The sequence below is a fragment of the Dreissena polymorpha genome, chromosome 4 (assembly GCF_020536995.1).
Source record: "Dreissena polymorpha isolate Duluth1 chromosome 4, UMN_Dpol_1.0, whole genome shotgun sequence".
In the NCBI taxonomy this organism is placed as follows: Eukaryota; Metazoa; Mollusca; class Bivalvia; order Myida; family Dreissenidae; genus Dreissena; species Dreissena polymorpha.
The window spans coordinates 13,036,592-13,058,513 of NC_068358.1; the positions used below are offsets into that span (position 1 = coordinate 13,036,592).

General features: G+C 36.0%; 1 protein-coding gene across 1 annotated transcript; it reads right to left on the minus strand.

Moving 5' to 3' along the window:
* Positions 1–47: 47 nt before the first annotated feature.
* On the minus strand, positions 48–20,271 carry LOC127878234 (putative uncharacterized protein DDB_G0282133). The gene is made up of 4 exons (XM_052424755.1): positions 20,134–20,271; positions 3,482–11,891; positions 2,073–2,841; positions 48–428 (listed from the first exon to the last, which is right to left on the minus strand). The coding sequence occupies exons 1-3, from the start codon at positions 20,168–20,170 to the stop codon at positions 2,082–2,084; spliced, it is 9,207 nt and encodes a 3,068-aa protein (XP_052280715.1). The 5' UTR covers positions 20,171–20,271; the 3' UTR covers positions 48–428; positions 2,073–2,081.
* Positions 20,272–21,922: the final 1,651 nt, after the last annotated feature.

A 21,922-nucleotide genomic window follows, 5' to 3' on the forward strand; every position in this document is an offset into this window, starting at 1 on the left:
AGACGCAGGTATACTTATTTGCGTTAATAGGAAACAAAATACACAACAAAATGAAATCCCATTTATTACAAATGCAATTTGAGACAGATGTATCGTTCGCAAAACCATTCATTCGATCTGCCAAAATAAATCAGATGTTTTGGCTTATAAAAAATAAAATGTTATTTTGCACACAGTAAGAAGTCCAATTTAGAATTATGCAAATATTCTTAAGTTCAATAAAACTTATGAACATGTTTAATACTTAATACTACTCTACAAAAGTCTACACTACTCTCCATTAACCACATTAAGGAACACTAATACCATTATGTAATCATTCAACTATTGAATAGGTCACTCTTTGTGCTATGCTATGGCATGTAGAGCCTGTCTGTGCAGAGTTTAAATCGCAAGGTCTTTCCACCCAGCCGACGCGTCATTCACATCTGAAATTAAATAAAACATTATATATTTGACATTGGACCTTGAAGGATGACCTTGACCTTTCACCACTCAAAATGTGCAGCTCCATGAGATACACAGGCATGTCAAATATCAAGTTGCTATCTTCAATATTGCAAAAGTTATGGCCAATGTTAAAGTTTGACGCAAACAAACCAACAAACCAACAAACAGACAGGGCAAAAACAATATGCCCCCAGCATGGGCTGGATGACATAATTAGACAAGACTTAACTTAAGACCGTCATCCTTACATAATCTGTTATACCAATAATGTGAGTAATTATAAAGTTTCGAATTTTCGCTGTACCCATTCACGGTAACGCAGAACTTTAACTTAGAGAGGGTCACTTTTGTTTATGAACACCCTGTCATTTGGAAGGCATTAATTTGTGTGGTTTATAGTTTAACGGCTGATTTAATCATATGTATTAAAACACACTTTAATTATATGTTATTGCAAGGATGGTATTAGGCTGAAATGTTATCATTACGATTCGTTGGCGACACTACACTACGCTTGCAGACGTGTAGATATTTAGTAAAAACATGAACTCATTTTAAAGGTGAAATTTTTATTTCAATAGATAGATTAGTGTGACCCGATTTATTCGCATGATCATTACGTAATTAATAGATTTGGGGGAAAGGCCTCGCATTACTAGGGCGACGTTGCACCAAACAACACATTTGTTGTCGATAGCAACCTACATTGAGTTCTATTACACGCAGCTTTTACGGGTCAAGAAGACACTTTAACGCTTCAATAGTCTCTAAAGAATGAAAACGCGCACGGAATTCTGATTATAAATGAAAATGGGAAAAATTAAAGCTTTTATATATACCCGATCTTACTTAAATGCGTAAAGAATATTTTTTGATTCATAAATCATTGATTTATTAGATCATTAATTTGGAATAGTATGAATCTCCACTGAATCATATTGAATGCTGTTTGAACACAATTCGAATACTCAAAAAAGGTGTAAATGTTGGTCGGGAACCTAAATTGAAAAAAACAAAACACTAGCATGCGCAAAAAAATATATACCGAACACGTCCGTACTAAGAAAATACAGAAATAAATGTTAACTCGTAATTCTTGATTGGTCATTCACAGTAGACAACAATGTAATTTACATAAGTGTAAGTTTTTATAGTTAATTTTAAACTGCATTAAACTTTAAATGTCAGGTTTATTACTCATTAATTGGGCGTCACACCGGAACAATGCCTTTTGTTGAACATAATAAAACACTTAATCTGCATATAAATTATATAAATGAAAAAGTTAGCCATCGTTAAAATAATTCCGATTGTGCGCGATTTCCTTCACAGAATCAACACAATATTTGTGCTACATACACACGAGTTTTTAATAATTATATCAATATTTTTAATTATTAAGAACATGGTATTTCATTTATGCATTAGTCATCATTTCCCTTTTTAACCCTGTCATTTGACGAACATATTGCTAATAAAATGTTGGCATGACGAATACAATTTATATGGCAATTTAATATAAAAATGAAAGCCTATACTTATTAGAAAGTTGCTAATTTTTAAGATTTTAAAACCTAACAAAGTAGTGTTCTCTCAATGTTGATTCTTATTCTACTACCTACACAGAGTGTTTAAGAATCGCCATCATTTCCATCGTTGTCGGATCCTGACTTCCCATCCGGTTTGTATATTGTGCCAGCGGATAACGCTATGTCAACAACGCTCGTCCCGCCGTTGGAGCTATCAGCAGATTGTGCATAACCGCTCGCCACGCCATTAGAGCTATCAGCAGATTGTGCATGACCGCTCGACCCGCCGTTAGAGCTATCAGCAGATTGTGCATAACCGCTCGCCACGCCATTAGAGCTATCAGCAGATTGTGCGTGACCGCTCGACCCGCCGTTGGAGCTATCAGCAGATTGTGCATAATCGCTCGCCACGCCATTAGAGCTATCAGCAGATTGTGCATAAGCGCTCGTCCCTCCGTTAGAGCTATCAGCAGATTGTGCATAACCGCTCTCCACGCCATTAGAGCTATCAGCAGATTGTGCATAACCGCTCGCCACGCCATTAGAGCTATCAGAAGATTGTGCATAACCGCTCGTCCCTCCGTTTGAGCTATCAGCAGATTGTGCATAAGCGCTCGTCCCGACATTAGAGTTATCAGCAGATTTTGCATAACCGCTCGCCACTCCGTTAGAGCTATCAGCAGATTGTACATATTGCTCCTTGGCGCCACTTGCCAGTAAAACTAATACCGGAGGAGGTGGCGGAATGTCGATACCAGGGGCGGCGTAATCGGTGGATGGAACGTGCAGCAACGTCGGTTGTTGTGCTTGCACGCTTTCTGGAGCACAAGGACACTGGCCATCGCATGCCGTCGCTTCACCGCTGAAATTGAAATGCTTTTATCTTAAAAAAATAGTGTAACACATTTTTAATAAATTTATAAATAAATGTTGTTTCTGATTTGTAAACAATGAAGAGGAAGCCACCATTTTATTGACATTCCTATTGAAAAAGTCGCGATTAATACTATCATGTATGACATGCCATACCCTGTTTCTCATGTAATATAACCATTACGAATATTTTTATGTATTTTAAAGCGTTTTCATTTGCTTATTTTCGTTGGATTAACCCATCGCATTTTGTTATTTTGCTGAAATGACGTTGCAACGTCAAATGACGTCATGAAATGTAAACAACATTCGGGATTTCTCATAATGTTTGCGAAAATATTTATTTAATTTGCTCATTTAAAAGCATGTGATAAAAAGATCTGACACTCGTTGTCATTTCATACCATATTTTATTAAACTCGGCCAGGAAATTCGTTAGTAATCTCGCCAAAGGCTCGCTTACGTACTAAATTCATGAACTCGTTTAATAAAATATGGTATGATATGACAACTCGTGCCAGATCCTATATGTATTATACGTCATTTGAAAAGCACTCTTTTAGCATTTAATGTTATGAACATTTCAATTTTATATTAAGCAGACAAAACACTCGATTCAAAGTTCTTACCTGCATAGTTGCAAACACTCGTTTTCGTAGTAGTGGTCATTCACTGAGCACACAGGATGAGAAGGTAACTCAAGGCATTTCGCCTCGCATAGCTGTCTTGTTGAAACCAAAGGTACATGGACCTTTCGATTAGCACCGGAAGGAGACGCTGGTACCAGTGGTTTGTTGTATACAGGGGGGAGTTGTATTTTAGTTGAGCTTTGGGCCGTGCTGCCTGTCTCTAGTCCTTTTTGTCTGTTTATATGGAACTGACCGTCGGCTTTGGTAAAGGCTTTTGATGTTTTGGGGACCGGTCTAGGTTTTGTTTCAAGAACATTGTGAACGATATGAGTAGGCAGGTGTTTCTCTCGAGGTTCGTACTGATTTGTTCCATAATTGTTAATGAAATTATTAATCTGATAATGATCATCTGTATTGACATGTCTCGAACCGCTTTTTGTTTGAGTGGCGTATGCACGATCCCCTGTCTTAGATTGGCTTACGTATGTTTGGGCCGGAACAGACTCTTTAGTGTCGCCAAGCTTGTTTGTGGATGTTAGGTCATGGTAAGGTACATGTGGCTTAAAATTGTCATATGCACCGAGAGTTTGATGCCCTGTTTGTTTTCCACCGACATATGACGGTTCAGTTTTTGAGTGTCTAGATCCACTCTTTAGGCGAGCAATAGGGTCACCGTGTCCGAGAGTATTTGATACAATAGGTTTATGTTCCGTTTGACCATATGAAGAAGACGTGATATGCTCTGACCCAAATGGCGGATCTATTTCTCGCCTTAATGCTTGTTCTGCTTGTGCATATGGCTTCTGTCCATTGTTGTTGTTATCGTACGTTGTTAGGTCGGGTTTACTTGTATCAACTGGTTCATATGGATTCTTGCCACCGTTATTGTTATCATACGTTGCATGATCGGGTTTACTTGGATCTACTAGTCCATATGGCCTCTGTCCATTGTTGTTGTTATCGTTCGTTGTTAGGACGGACTTTATATAATCTACTTTTTCATAGGATTTTCTTCCATTGTTGTTGTTATCGTACGTTTTAATGTCGGGTTTTACAGGATCTACTGGTCCATATGGCTTCTGTCCACTTTTGTTGTTATCGTACGTATTAATGTCGGGCTTTACATGATATATTGGTCCATATGGATTATGTCCATTGTTGTTGTTATCGTACGTTTTAGTGTCGGGCTTTACAGGATCTAATTGTTGATATGTCTTCTGTCCATTGTTGTTGTTATCGTACGTTTTAGTGTCGGGCTGTACAGGATCTACTGGTCCATAGGGCTTCTGTCCATTGTTGTTATCGTACGTTTTAGTGTCGGGTTTTACAGGATCAACTGGTCCATATGGCTTTTGTCCATTGTTGTTGTTATCGTACGTTGTTGGATCAGGCTTGCCAGGCTTTACTGTTCCATATGGCATTTGTACATAACTATTCATATCATACGTTGACAGGTCGGATTTTATTCGATCAACTGTTTCATACGACTTCTTGTTGTTATCGTACGTTGTTTGACCTGCTTTATCTGTATCTACTGGTCCATATGGCTTCATGCCAACGTTGTTGTTATCGTACGCTTTAGAGTCTGGCTTAACAGGATCTACTGGTCCATATGGCTTCTGTCCAATCTTGTTGTTATCGTACGTAGTTGGATGGGGTTTACTTGGATCAACTGGTCCATATGGCTTCTGCCCATTGTTGTTGCTATCGTACGTTGTTTGGGCGGACTTTATATAATCTACTGTTTCAAAGGATTTTCTTTTATTGTTGTTGTTATCGTACGTTTTAATGTCGGGCTTTACAGGATCTACTGGCCCATATGGCTTCTGTCCATAGTTGTTGTTATCGTAAGTTGTAACATCGGGCTTTACTGGATCAAACGGCCCATATGGCTTTTGTCCATTGTTGATATCGTACGTTTTAGTGTCGGGCATTATTGGATCTACTGGTCCGTATGGCTTCTGTCCAATCCTGTTGTTATCGTACGTAGTTGGATGGGGTTTACTTGGATCTACTGGCCCATATTGCTTCTGTCCATAGTTGTTGTTATCATAAGTTGTAGACTCGGGCTTTACTGGATCAACCGGCCTATATGGCTTCGGCCCATTGTTGTTGTTATCGTACGTTATTGGATCCGGTTTACTTGAATCTACTGGTCCAGTTGGCTTCTGTCCATGGTTGTTGTTGTCATACGTTGTTAGGACGGACTTTACATAATCTACTGTTTCATAGGATTTTCTTCCGTTGTTGTTGTCATCGTACGTTTTAGTGTCGGGCTTTACAGGATCTACTGGCCAGTATGGCTTCTGTCCATTTTTGTTATCGTAAGTTGTAGAATCGGACTTTACTGGATATACAGGCCCATATGGCTTCTGTCCATTGTTGTTGCTATCGTACGTTGTTAAAACGGACTTTATCAAATCTACTGTTTCATAGGATTTTCGTCCATTGTTATTGTTATCGTACGTTTTAGTGTCGGGCTTAATTGGATCTACTGATTCGTATGTCTTCTGTCCGATCTTGTTGTTATCGTAAGAAGTTGGATTGGGTTTTCTTGGATCTACTGGTCCATATGGCTTCTGCCCATTGTTGTTGTTATCGTACGTTTTTAGGTCGGCCTTTATGTAATTTACTGTTTCATAGGATTTTCTTTCATTGTTGTTGATATCGTACATTTTAGTGTCGGGCTTTACAGGATCTACTGTCCCATATGGCTTCTGTCCATAGTTGTTGTTATCGTAAATTGTAGAATCGGGCTTTACTGGATCAACCGGCCCATATGGCTTCTGCCCATTGTTGTTGTTATCGTTCGTTGTTGGATCAGGTTTACTTGGATCTACTGGGCCATATGGCTTCTCTCCATTGTTGTTGTTGCTGTACGTTGTTAGGACGGACTTTTTATAACCTACTGTTTCATAAGATTTTCTTCCGCTGTTGTTGTTATCGTACGTTTTAGTGTCGGGCTTTACAGGATCTACTGGTCCATATGGCTGCTGTCCATTTTTGTTGTTATCGTAAGTTTTAGAATCGGGCTTTACAGGATCTACCGGCCCATATGGCTTCAGTCCATTTTTGTTATCGTAAGTTGTAGAATCGGGCTTTACTGCATCTACCGGCCCATATGGCTTCTGTCCATTGTTGATGTTATCGAACGTTGTTAGGACGGACTTTTTATCATCTACTGTTTCATAGGATTTTCTTCCATTGTTGTTGTTATCGTACGTTTTAGTGTCGGGCTTTATTGGATCTACTGGTCCGTATGGCTTCTGTCCAATCTTGTTGTTATCGTTAATTGTTGGATTGGGTTTACTTGGATCTACTGGTCCATATGGCTTCTGCCCATTGTTGTTGTTATCGTACGTTTTTATGGCGGACTTTATATAATCTACAGTTTCATAGGATGTTCTGTCATTGTTGTTGTTATCGTACGTTTTAGTGTCGGGCTTTACAGGATCTACTGGCCCATGTGGCTTCTGTCCATAGTTGTTGTTAACGTAAGTTGTAGAATCGGGCTTTACTGGATCAACCGGCACATATGGCTTCTGCCAATTGTTGTTGTTATCGTACGTTGTTGGATCAGGTTTACTTGGATCTACCGGGCCATATGGCTTCTCTCCATTGTTGTTGTACGTTGTTAGGACGGACTTTTTATAATCTACTGTTTCATAAGATTTTCTTCCGCTGTTGTTGTTATCGTACGTTTTAGTGTCGAGCTTTACAGGATCTACTGGTCCATATGGCTGCTGTCCATTTTTGTTGTTATCGTAAGTTTTAGAATCGGGCTTTACAGGATCTACCGGCCCATATGGCTTCTGTCCATTTTTGTTATCGTAAGTTGTAGAATCGGGCTTTACTGGATCTACCGGCCCATATGGCTTCTGTCCATTGTTGATGTTATCGTACGTTGTTAGGACGTACTTTTTATTATCTACTGTTTCATAGGATTTTCTTCCATTGTTGTTGTTATCGTACATTTTAGTGTCGGGCTTTATTGGATCTACTGGTCCGTATGTCTTCTGTCCAATCTTGTTGTTATCATACGTTGTTGGATTGGGTTTACTTGGATCTACTGGCCCATATGGCTTCTGCCCATTGTTGTTGTAATCGTACGTGTTTAGGGCGGACTTTATATAATCTACAGTTTGATAGGATTTTATATCATTGTTGTTGTTATCGTACGTTTTAGTGTCGGGCTTTACAGGATCTACTGGCCCATATGGCTTTTGACCATGGTTGTTGTTATCGTAAGTTGTAGAATCGGGCTTTACAGAATCAACCGGCCCATATGGCTTCTGCCCATTGTTATTGTTATCGTACGTTGTTGGATCAGGTTTACTTGGATCTACTGGTCCATATGGCTTCTCTCCATTGTTGTTGTTGTCGTACGTTGTTAGGACGGACTTTTTATAATCAACAGTTTCATAAGATTTTTTTCCGTTGTTGTTGTTATCGTACGTTTTAGTGTCAGGCTTTACAGGATCTACTGGCCCATATAGCTTCTGTCCATTTTTGTTGTTATCGTAAGTTGTAGAATCAGGCTTTACAGGATCGACCGGCCCATTTGGCTTCTGTCCATTGTTGTTGTTATCGTACGTTGTTAGGACGGACTTTTTATCATCTACTGTTTCATAGGATTTTCTTCCATTGTTGTTGTTATCGTACGTTTTAGTGTCGGGCTTTATTGGATCTACTGGTCCGTATGGCTTCTGTCCAATCTTGTTGTTATCGTACGTAGTTGGATTAGGTTTACTTGGATCTACTGGTCCATATGGCTTCTGCCCATTGTTATTGTTATCGTACGTTTTTGGGGCGGACTTTATATAATCTACTGTTTCATAGGATTTTCTGTCATTGTTGTTGTTATCGTACGTTTTAGTGTCGGGCTTTACAGGATCTACTGGCCCATATGGCTTCTGTCCATTGTTATTGTTATCGTAAGTTGTAGAATCGGGCTTTACTGGATCAACCGGCCCATATGGCTTCTGCCCATTGTTGTTGTTATCGTACGTCGCTGGATCAGGTTTAGTTGGATCTACTGGTCCATATGGCTTCTGTCCGTTGTTGTTGTTGTCGTACGTTGTTAGGACGGACTTTTTATAATCTACTGTTTCATAGGATTTTCTTCCATTTTTGTTGTTTTCGTACGTTTTAGTGTCGGGCTTTACAGGATCTACTGGTCCATATGGCTTCTGTCCATTGTTCTTGTTATCGTACGTTGTAGAATCGGGCTTTACTGGATCTACCGGCCCATATGGTTTCTGTCCATTGTTGTTGTTATCGTACGTTGTAAGTGCGGACTTTATCAAATCTACTGTTTCATAGGATTTTATTCCATTATTGTTGTAATCGTACGTTTTAGTGTCGGGCTTAATAGGATCTACTGGTCCATATGGCTTCTGTCCATTGTTGTTGTTATCATACGTTTTTGGGTCAAGCTTTACAGGTTCTACTGGTTTATATGAATTCTTTCCGTTGTTGTTGTTATCGTACGTTGTTGTATCGGGCTTGTGAGGCTCTACTGGTCCATATGGCTTCTGTTCATAACTGTTCATATCATACGTTGACAGGACGGATTTTGTTTGATCAACTGTTTCATATGACTTCTTGCTGTTATCGTACGTTGTTTGATCGGGTTTACTTGGATAAACTGGTCCATATGGCTTCTTGCCTCCGTTGTTGTCATCGTAGTTTGTAGGGTTGGGCTTAATAGGATCTACTGGTCCATATGGCTTTAGTCCATTGTTGTTGTTATCGTACGTTTTTGTAACAGGCTTGACAGGATCCATTGGTCCATATTGCGTCTTTCCATAACTGTTCCTATTGTACGTAGTGAGAACCGATGTTAAATGATCTACTGTTCCATATGAACTCTGTCCATTGTTGTTGTTATCGTACGTTTGTGAGTCGGGCTTAACAGGATCAACCGGGCCATATGGCTTCTGTCCGTTGTTATCGTCTTTAGTTGGATTTGGCTTCATGTGATCCACTGTCCCATATGATTTTTGTCCATTGTTGTTGTTATCGTACGTTTTAGAGTCGGTGTTTACAGGATTGACAGGCCCATATGGCTTTTGTCCGTAACTGTCCATAGTGTACGTTGATAATGCTGACTTTATAAGATCTAGAGTTCCATATGAACTTTGGCCATTGTTGTTATCGTATTTTGTTGGGTCGGGTTTTACAGGATCTACAGGTCCATACGGCTTCTGTGCATTGTTTTTGTTATCGTACGTTATTAGGACGGACTTGATTTGATCTACTGTTCCATATGAACTCTGTCCGTTATTGTTGTTATCGTACGTTTTTTGGTCTGGCTTTACAGGATCTACTGGTCCATACGGCTTCTGCCCAATGTTGTTATCGTACGTTTTTTGGTCGGGCTTTAAAGGATCTACTGGTCCATATGCCTTCTTCCCATTGTTGTTGTTATCGTACGTTTTTAGGACGGACTTTATTTGATCAACTGTTCTATATGAACTCTGTCCATTATTGTTGTTATCGTACGTTTTAGTGTCGGGCTTTATTGTATCTACTGGTCCATATGCCTTCTTCCCATTGTTGTTGTTATCGTACGTTGTTAGGACGGACTTTATTTGATCTACTGTTCCATATGAACTCTGTCTATTATTGTTTTTATCGTACTTGTTTGTGTCGGGTTTCAGAGGATCTACTGGTCCATATGGCTTCTGTCCTTTGTTATTGCTATCGTTCGTTTTTTGGTCGAGCTTTGAAGAATCTTCTCGTCCATGTGGCCTTTGCCCATTGTTGTTGTTATCGTAGTTTGTTGGGTCGGTGTTTTGAGGATGTACTGGTCCATATTGCTTTTGTCCGTTGTTGTTGTTATCGTATGTTTTGGCGTAAGGCTTTACCGGATCCACTGGCCCATATTGCGTCTGTCCAAAACTATTAATATCGGACGTTGTGATGATTGACTTTATATTATCTACATTTCCGTATGAACTCTGTCCATAGTTTTTATTTAGGTCCGTTGTCGTATCGGGTTTTCTTGGATCTACTGGTCCATTGGGCTTTTTTCCACTATTGTTGTTATCGTTCTTAGTATGGTCGGGCTTAAAGGGATCTACTTGTCCATATGACTTCTGGCTGTCTTTATTTTGGTTTTCGCCGTATACTGTTTTCTCATATCCTCGATTATCAGTACTTACTTGATCGTATGAGTTAACACTGTTGGTGTTTTTGTTGTCGGTACCGTATGCTTTGATGAACGTTTGATATAAGTATTTATATAGATTCTGTCTATTATTATTTATTTGATCCTTATAACCATTTACTTTTGTATATGTCTGAATTGGATCTACCAGTGAATTGGTCTTCTCAAAAGTGTTGCTGCTTTGTTTATTGTATCCATACGATTTTTGATAATTCTTAATGTCATCTACTCCACCATTGTTGTTGTTGTCGTATTTTGGTATTGGCCCTGTTGGATCTACTGGTCCATATGACGTCGGTCCGTTGATGTTTTTATCAGTTGGTGGTTTAGATAAAGACCCTGATGCATCTACTGGTCCATATGGCTTTGGACCATTGTTTTTGCTATCGTATGTTCCCGTCACTGATGTTATTTTTATATCAACTTTCACATCTCGCTTTAGCGCATTGTTGTTGTTATCGTATGTTTTCGTTTTTTGTGTTGTTGGATCAACTGGTCCATATTGCTTTAGTCCGTTGTCATTTGTGTAATCAGTTGTCTTCGTTATTGGTGTTAATGGTTCTGCTGGTGGTTTTGGTATATTGTTTTTGTTCTCGTATGGTATAGTTATTGTTGCTGTTTGAACCCCTAGTCCTGATCGGTTCGGCCCATCTTTAGTACTATCGTGTGTTTTTAGATCGGGCTTAGTTGGATCCACAGGCCCGGATGTTTTCTTTTCATCTTTTTTGCTGTCGTTTGGTTTTTTCGTCCCATATTTGGAGCTATCTTGCGTAAACACTTTGTCATTTTTGAAGTTGTACTGTCCTGTTTGTGCGACGTTTCCTCCAGACATATACTGATTGTTGGTGTCGCTGTTAGAAGATTCGTACTTTGCTTGTGAGTAGGAGCTCGAGCTCTTGATAGTATTTAACGCTGCCAATGTATTCAGGTTCTGTTGTGGCTTTGATTGTGCGACCTGTGTTAAGAATGACGTTATATACTGTTTGTTTTGCTGGTAGTTTTGTGCCGGATCTTTAACAGATGGGTTGGGCCCCTTCGTGGTCGGCCCATTTTCGATGACATAAATGACGCCACTAACTGTGTTATTTCCGCCCACTGGTCTATTTTGGCGGCTGCCCTTCTTTGTTAATGTTGGTCCTAATTGCGACACATCAACCCCAACTGGAAGCTTGGAGCCTCCGACATGGTAGGCCTTATCATTTGCAGCAGGCATTGGGTGGTCCGATCTGACAGCAGTCACTGCAACAAGCAATATAATATTAACAAGTTTCAACAGGTGCACACAACCTTTCACAAAAATTACATCTGCAAAGTAACTTTAGGAAAATCTGTTTATAGTGTGTGTCTGTTTTTATTTTATAAATATTTATATCTGGATAGTTGATGTTAGTAACAATGACAAAACATTTGTTTACACAAATGATGCTTCTTCACTTATTTTTTATCATATAATCCCTGTTGGCCAAGTTTGTTGATTCGCATGCCTTTGTCAGAATTCGGAAAAAAACATAAGCTGGTCTAATAACCCCAAATGTGAATTACATATGCTATTGGTATATTATTGCAGTTAATACATTGTTGATTGACAAATGCGCACATGATGGTGTTTTACTCAGGTAAGATAACACCACGTTATTAATTATGTTTTAGTTCATTTTAATTATTATAATTAATGTAATTAATTGCCCTCTAGTGGAGGAAGTATTTTTTAAACATATTTATTTAAGCCCGATTGCATAACAAGCCTAATGCTTATATGAAACACTCTCGAGTCCGTTTTCATGGTGTCTATGGGGGAGATCTAAAGAAAGCTCCTACAGTGGGGATCAAATCCATGACCTCCAGATCGCTAGGGGGACACCATATCCTCTACGCCACGGCGACCTCAATGAAGTATTTAGTCACCTAATAAAACGCATCGATTAATGAGTACTACTTATGTCTGTTCATATTCACTTCACATTTAAATCAAAGTAAAATGTGACATGTAGGACTTTTACACGAGCAAACTATCATTTCTTATAAATAATGTCAAAAATGACAGATTTGTTTTGTCCTTATTTAAAACGTGAGCTGATCGCCATTCAAACGCACTCACTCACTAATGCAAAGTTAACACGAAAACATGACTACTTCATACAGATCAATAATTATTAATACGAGAAACTTTTTCATACATATCATTTGATATATGACACTACCACGAAACCATGTTCCGAACGTTTAGATGAATACTTTACTTCGTTTAAAATACAAGTGAAATCCGAAGCTTGGTATCCCTGTATCTCGTTTCAAATTACCATTAGAGTTAAAGAGACCTGGGCATTGAATCGACTCTCTCCCAAATGCAATAATAACGCTAGGTCTAAATGCAAGTGAACTTAAAACTACATGTATATTATATTTTGGTTTACATGACCTTGACTTTGACCCGATTAGCCCGTAATGTATTACCAAGCCGTGCATGTAACTACTTGCAGCAAAACACATACAATCAAACTCAGGTTAGTGAGCGGAAACCTTTTTTATCCTATTACCAGATGAAAACCGATAGTATAACAACGATCGTATAAACTTTAGCTTTATACTATCGCTATTTTTAGATCAGATTTGGATTGTTCCAAAAATTGGAGAATCTGTTTTTGTCAACTACGGGAAACAAAATCGTCAAAAAATGCGATAATTAATAATTATTAATGGAAAATAGGGAGGAAATAATAGGATAAATGGAATATTATGTGAGTTTTGGATAAAGATCAAGTTTATCATGCTCGGCTCGAACCTTATTAGCGCTCGGCAAGCCTCGCGCTACATCGGTTCTAAGCCTCGCATGATAAACTTGATCTTTATCCAAAAACTAACATAATATTAGCTATATATCTTAATAGTGGCATTTACATAGGCTCAACTGGCCCCATAAGACTATACAGCTAGATGTATATATGCTACATTGTACACAGTTCCTTTATTCCAACCAACGTTTTTAGCGGATTTTTTTTCTGTTGTAAGTTACAATGACATAGACCTAAGACCTATTTACTCCTAACCCCAAAACAAAAAAACTCCAACACAGTTTACAATTACGGCAAATTTGAAATATTAATTGGATATAAATAATTTATCATAATTTGATACGGAGTTATTATGTGCATATCGGTATTCGGAATATCAAAGCTCTTAGGTATTTAAACTACGCTAGTTTACCTATCAACATATGATGACGTCAACGATATGGAAGAATCACATCAGTCATTTATATAATCAATATATCAAAGTTGTTCGGCATGTGAAAGTGTTTTGGTCGTTATCTATCAACGTCACAATGACACAGTGCCATCAGTGGCGACAAACTTTTTTTATTGTTAACATAAGGCAGTGTCAAAAATGATTTAAATTGCAGAAGATAATCATTTGAAAAACAAATCACATAAATGACACACATATTAATGGTAAGATAAACGTTTGCAGATGGTATTATAATAAAGTGGGCGTAAAACTATTTATACGGTGATCAAACTGATAATAGATATAAAACATAAACGTAATATGGAGGATGATTTAGTAATTAAGGCTATCTACCAATAGACTAAATGGGCCATTAAATATATTATAATGCGACCATAAGGCGGCAAGAAATGATATCATTAAGTAAAACAACTACGTCACGTTCGTTTTTTTCTTTAATCTTATATACAAAAATCACATTGTAATAATTAATGTTGTAAATAATTTTTTATATAAATAGAAGTCGGATATTTCCGCTTACCGACAAAGCGTAGAGCCATTGAAACGATTTATATTAACATATCCAGACAACGATATATCGAGCATTTGATTGTTAAACCAAAGAAAAGGGGAAAGATTGAAATAGTTAACTAAGGAAAAAACAACACAACTGTTATACAATTGTTGTATCATGTCAGAAAGAGAATTATAAATGGCTTGGACTTGGTGACAAATTGATTTGTTTACATATCAATATAACGGTCTTCAGCGTTCAGGATTCGCACAATTAGAATGCAGGGTCATTTTGTTATTGACCACGTGCTAATTTATTAACATACGTTATTCAAAACAGACGAAAATTCTTTGACATCTTCACTATAACACGTTACGCAAACACAGAGAATAAATATATAGACTTCAATTATTTAACTATATTCGTCTGAACCGTATTCAATTTCTTTGAACAATTCTTAAATTGTCATGCGGGTACATATGAAAACCATTTTCAAACACTTAATGAACTAACGTCCACACATCATGCAAAATGCAACTCATGTTTTTCAGGCAATTACCTCAGTTGTAGGTTTGTTATATATTATTGTATTCGTTTTGTGTATGGCTCCGTATTGATTTCGCAATCCGCTTTTATTAACCCATTTATGCCTAATGGACTCTCCCATCCATCTTAATTGGACCATTTTTTTCCAAAATTAGGGATTTCTAGTTTACTTATTTCTTTATTTAGAATATTTCTTACAGTAATTCCTTCAAGCAAACAGCGCAGACCCTGATGAGATGACGCATCATGAGGCGTCTCATCTTGGTCTATGCTATTTGCCAATCCCTTTTTTCTAGACGCTAGGCATAAATAGGTTAAGGTTTACGGGAGGATATCAAGAATGTTTCTCTTGATTATTGCGTTGAAGCTTCATTTTTATATGAAACACACGGACCAAGAACATTGACCATAGATAAATTAAATAATGTTTCAACGATCGCTTATAGCTTCAAATAGTTAAGTTAAAACATGCTTCCACCTAAAAAAAAGTCCCGGCAACATGGCATTTTATAGTAGGCATTTCTTCATTCGCATTATGATTTATGTGGCTTTTAACAGCATATATTAGTATATCAACAATTGTGGTTTAACATGCCTATCATTGTCACAGTATTCATTCCACATCAGTTATACCTTTGACCACATTAACTTTTTGTGGTAACGATACGTATAGGAAAATGCCCCTCCAGAAACAATAAAAGGATAGGAATCAATTTGACCATTCACCAAAGTTAAATATGTATAACAAAAAAAAATATATATAATTTTAAATTCGTCCGAACTTTCATGAGCCAATAAGATACATAAGTGATGGGACCCACTTCGGGCCCACTCATACATGTAATGCGGCCTCAGTCGAGGAAGGGCCTTATAAACTTCGAAATTTAAACACAAGACAGTGCCCGATTGCTAAACAAATAACGGACATGGTATGAAACACATTTAAGAAATAGAATTTTCAATGATTAAAGCTTTGGTCATAGCTTTTGAACTGTGAATGCAAATAGTAAATGAGCGTTTTAACATTTTAAAGCCACACACCTTGACATGAAATATATGTTAATCAATACATATAGATGAAATTTGAAATTTTACGAAATTGTCATTAAATCTATAGCTAAGTTAGCAAGTTATTTAATTTTTTTTTAATTTTAAAACCGAAAGTAGGATTAATATAATTATACATCCATTTCGACAAACGCGATTATTTTTAAGTTTTAAAGAGCAAAACATACTGATTTCTACCTTGTAATCACCAGATATATTCTAATTGGCATAGGAGGTAAAATATGTTTCTAATTTATACTTTATTTACCATGTCATGTACTTCATTTCAAGGTGTGTGGCTTTAATGATCTTTTCAAAGAATATGGTCTTAAAGGACCTGGATAGGTTTGCATATCAAGACTACTGAAATCGACATCTAATGATATTGGGAAAATTCGGAAAAATCCAGATATCTCCGGCTTCGGTTCATTTATATTTATTGGCTGTCTGGCTGATCACTTTTATGTCATAGGGCCCTATTTGTTTTCGTTAGTATATTAAAATAATATTATAAACATCATGGGTTAATTACACAAAATGTCCAAATATCATTTTTTAAACAGCTATTATAAATGCAAATGCACGCTTTATTCACCAAATTAAGTTTGTGTCTACCACATAAATTTCAAGTTTATGATTTAAATCATATGGATCGCGTAATGCGAAAATGTGTCGTAAGCCATATACTGCAAACCTAGCGCCAGACCAACCTGCGCATTCTGGTCAAAAGCTACCGTGTTCGCTTATGAGACCAAGGCCCTTCGCGTGAGGTTATAGCCTACATCGTAGCTTCTGACCAGACTACGTTCGCTGAATATGGCATAGCCAAAATGTTCTCATTACGCGTCATGTTCTCATCATGTGTTGTTTTTTTTTCCCTGAACTTTTTAGGCAATTGATCATTTGCATTAAGGTAGCGCACCTCTAATGATTTCCCGCGATTTCTTCGAAGGTTGAAAAGCCTACTATTAGGTGCCGTAGCCTAGTGGTTTAGGCGATAGACTAGAAATCTTTTGGGATATTCCCGCGCAGGTTCGAATCCTGCCGACGACGTATACTTTTTTGCGACGCGTTTTATTTATTTTCTAACGTAATTTGATTTAATATGGCATATAAGCTATATTTATTGTTAAATATGTTGCAATTTTTATGCACATTCTTCAATTATTAAAATTAAAACAACGTTATGGCGAAATTGGGTGATTTACTGTTGAAAATACGAACCATGCATGTTGCATTTTTATTTTTATTTCAAAAAGTAAACGGTAAATCTGTCTATTTCTTAGTATTTTTGCTGTATATAGTGTTTCTATAAAAAACTAAGTTTAAAATATGACTTAAATGATACTATTTTGAAATTTATGACACTTTGTTTTTAACCGACCCAATTTTTACTTGGCTGAAATCACTTACATTTCATGGCGCTCTTCCATAGATAAAAAATTGTAAAAAATAAATGTCTGTAAAAGAATACTTATTTCATCTTGTTTAAACTTTAAACACCTTTACAGCATCTGTACACACCAACTGCATGCCCATATTTGGAAATTTGAATGAATTATGGAACTTTTATATACCCCAGGGGTGAAAATAAACTGGACAAAAGCCGAGCGTGGGGGTGGTTTTGAAAAAATCGGTATATTTTTTTAAAAAGCATGGAAAGCCTACCTACAAATTTGCATGTAGTTCAGTGAAATGATGCTGAATAAGAAAATAATTAATTAGATTATATTTGGATATGTGCCCATTAGAGGTGCGCTACCTTAAATACAAGACAATCGGATGGTCACGAGAATTCCTCTTTTAATGTTTTGTACTTTCATCTCTCTTTTATATGACTTCTAATACATATAACAAGTTCTTTGAAATATGTCAAATTGTACATCATTGCTTTTTTATTTATCCTGTTTTGAAGGTTTCCGAATTCTAATTGTGTTATATACAGTCTAAGTTTGGCTATAGTCACTTTTCTCGTAGGACATCTGTGTTACTATTTAAAGCACAGCATCAGCATAATTGAGAAATAATTTCCAGCTAAATGTTGATTTTTTTTGTGGCAATTAAGTACAGATGTGTCTTTCGATTAAAATAATTAAACCAAAGGCGATTGGTTTGAAAACAAGCAACGGACTGAAAAATCGTGTGTTTTTACCGCAATAACAAACATTAAGACGTAAATAATTGCTATTTACATAATTCGCCTGTCGTATATAAGAAATATTTTAACCTTTTCCCGCAAAAATACGCATGCTTTTCCGTGATGTCAACACACAAAAATAACTAAAAAAACAACAACGCCGATTTCATGATGCAAATGGTATTGTTCAACACTTTAAAGCTTATGTGTTAAAATGCAAAATAAATGCCAAATTTAAATGACGTAAACATTAATTTGTCCTTAAAATACAACCAGTTGTCATTAAATGTTGGTTTATGATGCAGAAATTATTTCATTGTAAAAAGTTTGTTGTATGGCGCTGCGCCACATGCATTTTACTCAAAATCCTTAAAAAAAATATTTTTGAAATATTTTGAAATCCTGATATCAGGGCTTCTCCCATTATTTGCTGCTATAAACCACACACTAATATTACTTTTTATATAAAAAATAAGTTGCGTGTCGTTATAGACTGAGAATTAATTCATGAAATAATAACCAAGACTATTAGAAGAAATATAATTGATGGTATACAATACTTATAAAGGAGTCACATAAGGCGTACAATTTACTTTGCGAAATGCGCATAGACATCCATTATATATTCTATTATTAACAATTTGTATTGTACCGGCAATTAAGCTCATTCGATGTTTTTTCATTTTATTTAAATTGCAATAAATTGCAAAATGTATGCTAACTTGAAGTTTGACATCCTTGTTAACAATGTACCTTATTTGAAAAGCAAGTAATGTTTAAGTGCACGCAGCTTTTACGCTATTAGAATGCGTGGATCATTAATATTCGCATAGTGACCACACATATGAGGTCGAAGTAGTTTAAAAACACACAATATATAAACCCGTGGAATACGTTATTTAATGTTAAGCTAATAATTGGTACACTATTGTTTATTGGGTTACAAATAACTACAGTTACATATATTATATATCAACACCTCTCGAAACGACTGGAGCTGGAAATGGTTTCAATTCTATATATCTTAACTATTTCTTAACTAGATGTATCGCACTTGTGTCTAACAGCAAATAAGGAATACGGATGCATATGTTATATCATGAAAATCAAAAATCAGAAGCAGAAGCTTCCTAAGGTTCATTGGCACACATAATATAAGACAAGAAGCTTATTCTAGTATCGTTATTTGAAAGAATTTATGCACAGTTATTAAACATAATTTACATTTGTACATTATACAAATTAACAAACCATAAATACCGACATGTTTTTTGTTTGTTTAATAAATTCGCACGTTTATCTGCAAACGTGGGTATTTATCTTTTATTTTATCAACAATTATTATATACAACTTTTTTTATTAACATGTAGGATATAAATGTTTAAAGGGACCGTCAACCGCGATTGATCAAAAAAGAAAAGTTTTAAAATACCGTATCTTTTTACAATTATTAGTTTATATTGATTAAAATATCACGACTTTTAAATTACATTACTTGAAAAAAGTTGTAAAGTTTTCATATTTTCAGTATATTCGGTAATACATTTTACTGGGTACAGGTACCAGGTAACTACCAGTTAACTATAAATAACGCAAGTAGATAAATCATAATCGTCACGTGGTAAACTCAGGAGTGCAAATTGTGCATGCGGAGTGAATTGTATATATTTTATATATAAAATGATCAATCTATTTTCGGTATTTATAGTGTGTGTATCATTATGTCACCTTTTTTCGCGATGTACTTTCGATTTCACATCGCGAAATTATTTTACCCAATATAATTAAAATATAAACTATTTTCAAGTTATGTAATATACCAGTCGTGATATGAAAATCAATATAAACTTATAATTGTAAAAAAAAATGGAACTTTTCTTTTTTCGTCAATCGCGGTTGACGGTCTCTTTAAAAATAACGAGGTTGCTTTATTTTAAGTTTGTTACAATTGTAAAAAATGCGGCAGAGGATGTAGTATATCGTGTAAATGTTGCTGAAACTTTTAACATACCTGCCACTATCGCAACCAGAATTGCATTCAAATGCATTGATTTCCTTGAACGTAGTGCACTTCTTAGGAATTAGCTCTAACAAATCTGCACCAGTTAATTCGCAGTGTAACAATTTCACTCGATGGAATCCATCCTTGTCGAAAGCGAAACTGGCTTTGAGATGTCCACAACCTTCCTGTTTATACTAACAATCGTTGGATGCGCTTCAATAAGTAAAATTCCTAATTATTTTAAAGCAACAATGGCACTGGCGATGCATGGCCAAATAACACAGACATAAATGGTGTACAATGTCGCAACGTTTTAGATAAACCTGTTAACGTAAACATGGGAGCTTAATCGTTTAGAATAAATAGTTCTTAGCTAATAGAAATACAAAACTCTCTATTACTATATTTATATGAATACACAACCCTGTAAGTTGTGATAATTTTCATTTTATGATAATTGCTCGACACAAGTTTTTTAAGTAATCATATTCGCGAGAATGATTACAGGAAAATTTAGTTTGGCGTTTCAATTTATATTTATACAACTCTTTATCTATGTTCTAATGATAAATACTATTTCAGATTTGTGAGTGTTGGGATAATCCAAAGCGGCAAGTATCGACACTCAACAGTTTTATGATGGCGTGACGTCATCGCAGTAAGAAACCCTTACGTCATCATAATTTATGCTTACACGTTATAACATTTTGAAAGAAATAGCATTTTGTTTGCAATTAAAGATTGTTCTTACGATTGAAGATTATAGTTCATCTTTTCTAGGTTAACGTCGATGATAGAACCGTTTTTCGCATAAACTAACGCGTATTTATTACAACGTTTTAGTGTTAATGTTGATTGTGCTGTCGACGTTGCAATTGACAGTAAAATCTTAACAAACTTACCGTCAAATCTCAACGATCTGGCCTAAGGTGGTACCCATTAACGAGCAACTAATTATTATTGTTAGAAATAAAAACTAGAATATCTCAATAAAAGGGTGTTCATTAAAATCCCTTTTTTTGAATGGCATATGTTATAAATAGGCCATTGAAAGATTATCAGCCCCACAAATACTGTTTCTAAAAATAATACTATTGACCGAAAGTTGTTTTATAGATTAAGACATTTCTTTGAGCTTTAGCTACTTTAAAATTGTATAGATAATGAAAAACTATCGAGTAAATCACATAAGCGCCACAACTGTCAAAATTGTTCCTGTCACTTTCATAAGTGACAAAAGAGCGTTTGATTAATGACAGACTTTCATGATGACTCATGAATTAACAAAGATAGAGATCATTATGCGCATGAATTAAAATATATATTATTGTTAGCTCCGCCATATCGTGCATTCCAAAAAACTATTTAGGGACATTTAACGGTGTTTCCTTGTTCAACTTGTCTCGAATTAAGTTGAAATAAAACCGCACACTTGTCATCGGCTCATAAGCTTGAAGGTAAACGAATGACTTGCACAGAATTTGCGCTTAAAAATACAACATTAAACAAAATAAATTTTTAATATTGTAAGTTTTTTAATTCCGTGAACTCTATAACTTAAAAAAAAAATGATTATCATATTTGAGTATTTTAATTGTTTGAACTGAGAAATGTTTTTCATTCAGCCGAATTCGTCTTACTTTAAATATGAAGAACAAAAATCGGTTTTAAAAGAATCATGACAATTATTTGATTACTAACGTATTTGTGAATACCTTTCTGCTTAAACAATCCATACATGTTCAAGCATATTAGGCGTATGAAAAGGCGCAGATGCTGATTTTTTGAATGTCAAAAG